This window comes from Terrapene carolina, unplaced genomic scaffold, assembly GCF_002925995.2.
Source record: "Terrapene carolina triunguis isolate 2854851 unplaced genomic scaffold, T_m_triunguis-2.0 Scaffold33494, whole genome shotgun sequence".
NCBI lineage: Eukaryota > Metazoa > Chordata > Testudines > Emydidae > Terrapene > Terrapene triunguis.
In genome coordinates this window covers 2,990-4,630 of record NW_020697845.1, presented here as the reverse complement: position 1 = coordinate 4,630, position 1,641 = coordinate 2,990, and the positions used below count along the sequence as shown (strand labels likewise).

General features: G+C 46.4%; 1 protein-coding gene across 1 annotated transcript; it reads left to right on the top strand.

Moving 5' to 3' along the window:
- The first annotated feature begins 90 nt into the window (after positions 1-90).
- On the top strand, positions 91-1,011 carry LOC113409468 (olfactory receptor 14A16-like). The gene has a single exon (XM_026663406.1). The coding sequence runs from the start codon at positions 91-93 to the stop codon at positions 1,009-1,011; it is 921 nt and encodes a 306-aa protein (XP_026519191.1).
- The last annotated feature ends 630 nt before the right edge of the window (positions 1,012-1,641 follow it).

Here is a 1,641-nt window from a genome sequence, read left to right as displayed (position 1 = left end):
CACAAAAGGAGAGTTATTTTAATGATCTAATCCTGTCCCTTGCTCTTGTCCCTCTCTCTGCAACCATCACACGATGTCCTGAGAAAGAAAATGTCCAACCGAACCACCGTGACCGAGTTCCTTCTCCTCGGATTCTCTGATGTTCGGGAGCTGCAGATTTTGCACTTTGTGGTGTTTCTTGTGATTTACCTGGTAGCCCTGGTGGGGAATCTTCTGATCTTCATGGCCATAGCCTTTGACCACCACCTTCACATCCCCATGTACTTCTTCCTGATGAATCTGTCCATCATAGACCTTGGCTCCATCTCTGTCACCATTCCCAAATCCATGGCAAACTCGCTCATGAACACCAAGTCCATTTCCTATGCTGGATGTGTTGCCCAAGTCTTTTTCCTCTTCTTCTTGTTGGGAGCAGATTTTTCCCTTCTCACCATCATGGCGTACGACCGATATGTCGCCATCTGCCAACCACTGCACTATGAAACAATGATGAACAGCAGAGCTTGTGTCCAAATGGCAGCTGGTGCCTGGATCAGTGGGATTCTCTACTCTGTGCTACACACTGGGAACACATTTGCATTGACCTTCTGTGGAGGCAACATGGTGGAACAGTTCTTCTGTGAAATCCCCCAGCTACTGAAACTCACCTGCTCTGACTCATATCTGAGTGAAGTTAGGGTTCTTGCCTTTAGTGTGTGTTTAATCTTAGGCTGCTTTGTTTTTATCATTGTGTCATATGTTCAGATCTTCAAATCAGTGCTCAGAATCCCCTCTGAGCAGGGCCGGCATAAAGCCTTCTCCACCTGCCTTCCTCACCTCACTGTGGTCTCCTTGGTTGTTTTCACTGGGGCCTTTGCCTACCTAAAACCCACCTCCAGCTCCCCATCTGCTCTGGATCTTGTGGTGGCAGTTCTCTATTCCGTATTGCCACAAATGATGAATCCAATTGTCTACAGCATGAGGAACAAGGAGATGAAAGCTGCCCTGAGAAGACTGACTGGGTGTAGGTAATTCCCGAAGAATTAATTTTCTGTCTTTCTCTAATTAAAGTTTGCTTACTTAGTATCTGTTCACTAATGTCAGTTATTTCCATGACCACACAGCTTGCACACAAACATGTCTGATTCTGATCTCAGTTGCACCAATGCAAATCCAGATTAACTGCTGTCACTGCTGCTGGGGTGATTTACACTAGTAGAAAATCTGGTCCAGTTGTGGAGTTAAATGGGTGTAAATTGTGTGCGTGAGTGGAATGAGACTTTCATTCTGTGCCCAAACAATACCTGTTACACTGCTTGGCCACTAGCACCTGTTCCATGGCCACTGAAAACAATGATGGGAGTTGTCTTGCTTGTGTGTATGAATCAGGAGTGGCTTCGTTGGAACAAAAGGAGTCAGACAGTTGTAAGATTGGGGTAGGTGAGAGAAGACATCCGTGTAGTTCCATTGACTCTGGTGGCCCTAAAACAATTTTCAGCATCTGTCGATCTGACCTACTGCCTCCAAAGGAGCTGTGTATCCATTGCCACCAGCTGGGGAATGAACCCATTGTCTTATAAACCACCATTCATGGCCTAATCACTAAAGGGGGACAAGGAGCCAGACTGTGTTAGCCTGGCTCACGTGTACATTTGGGCGTGT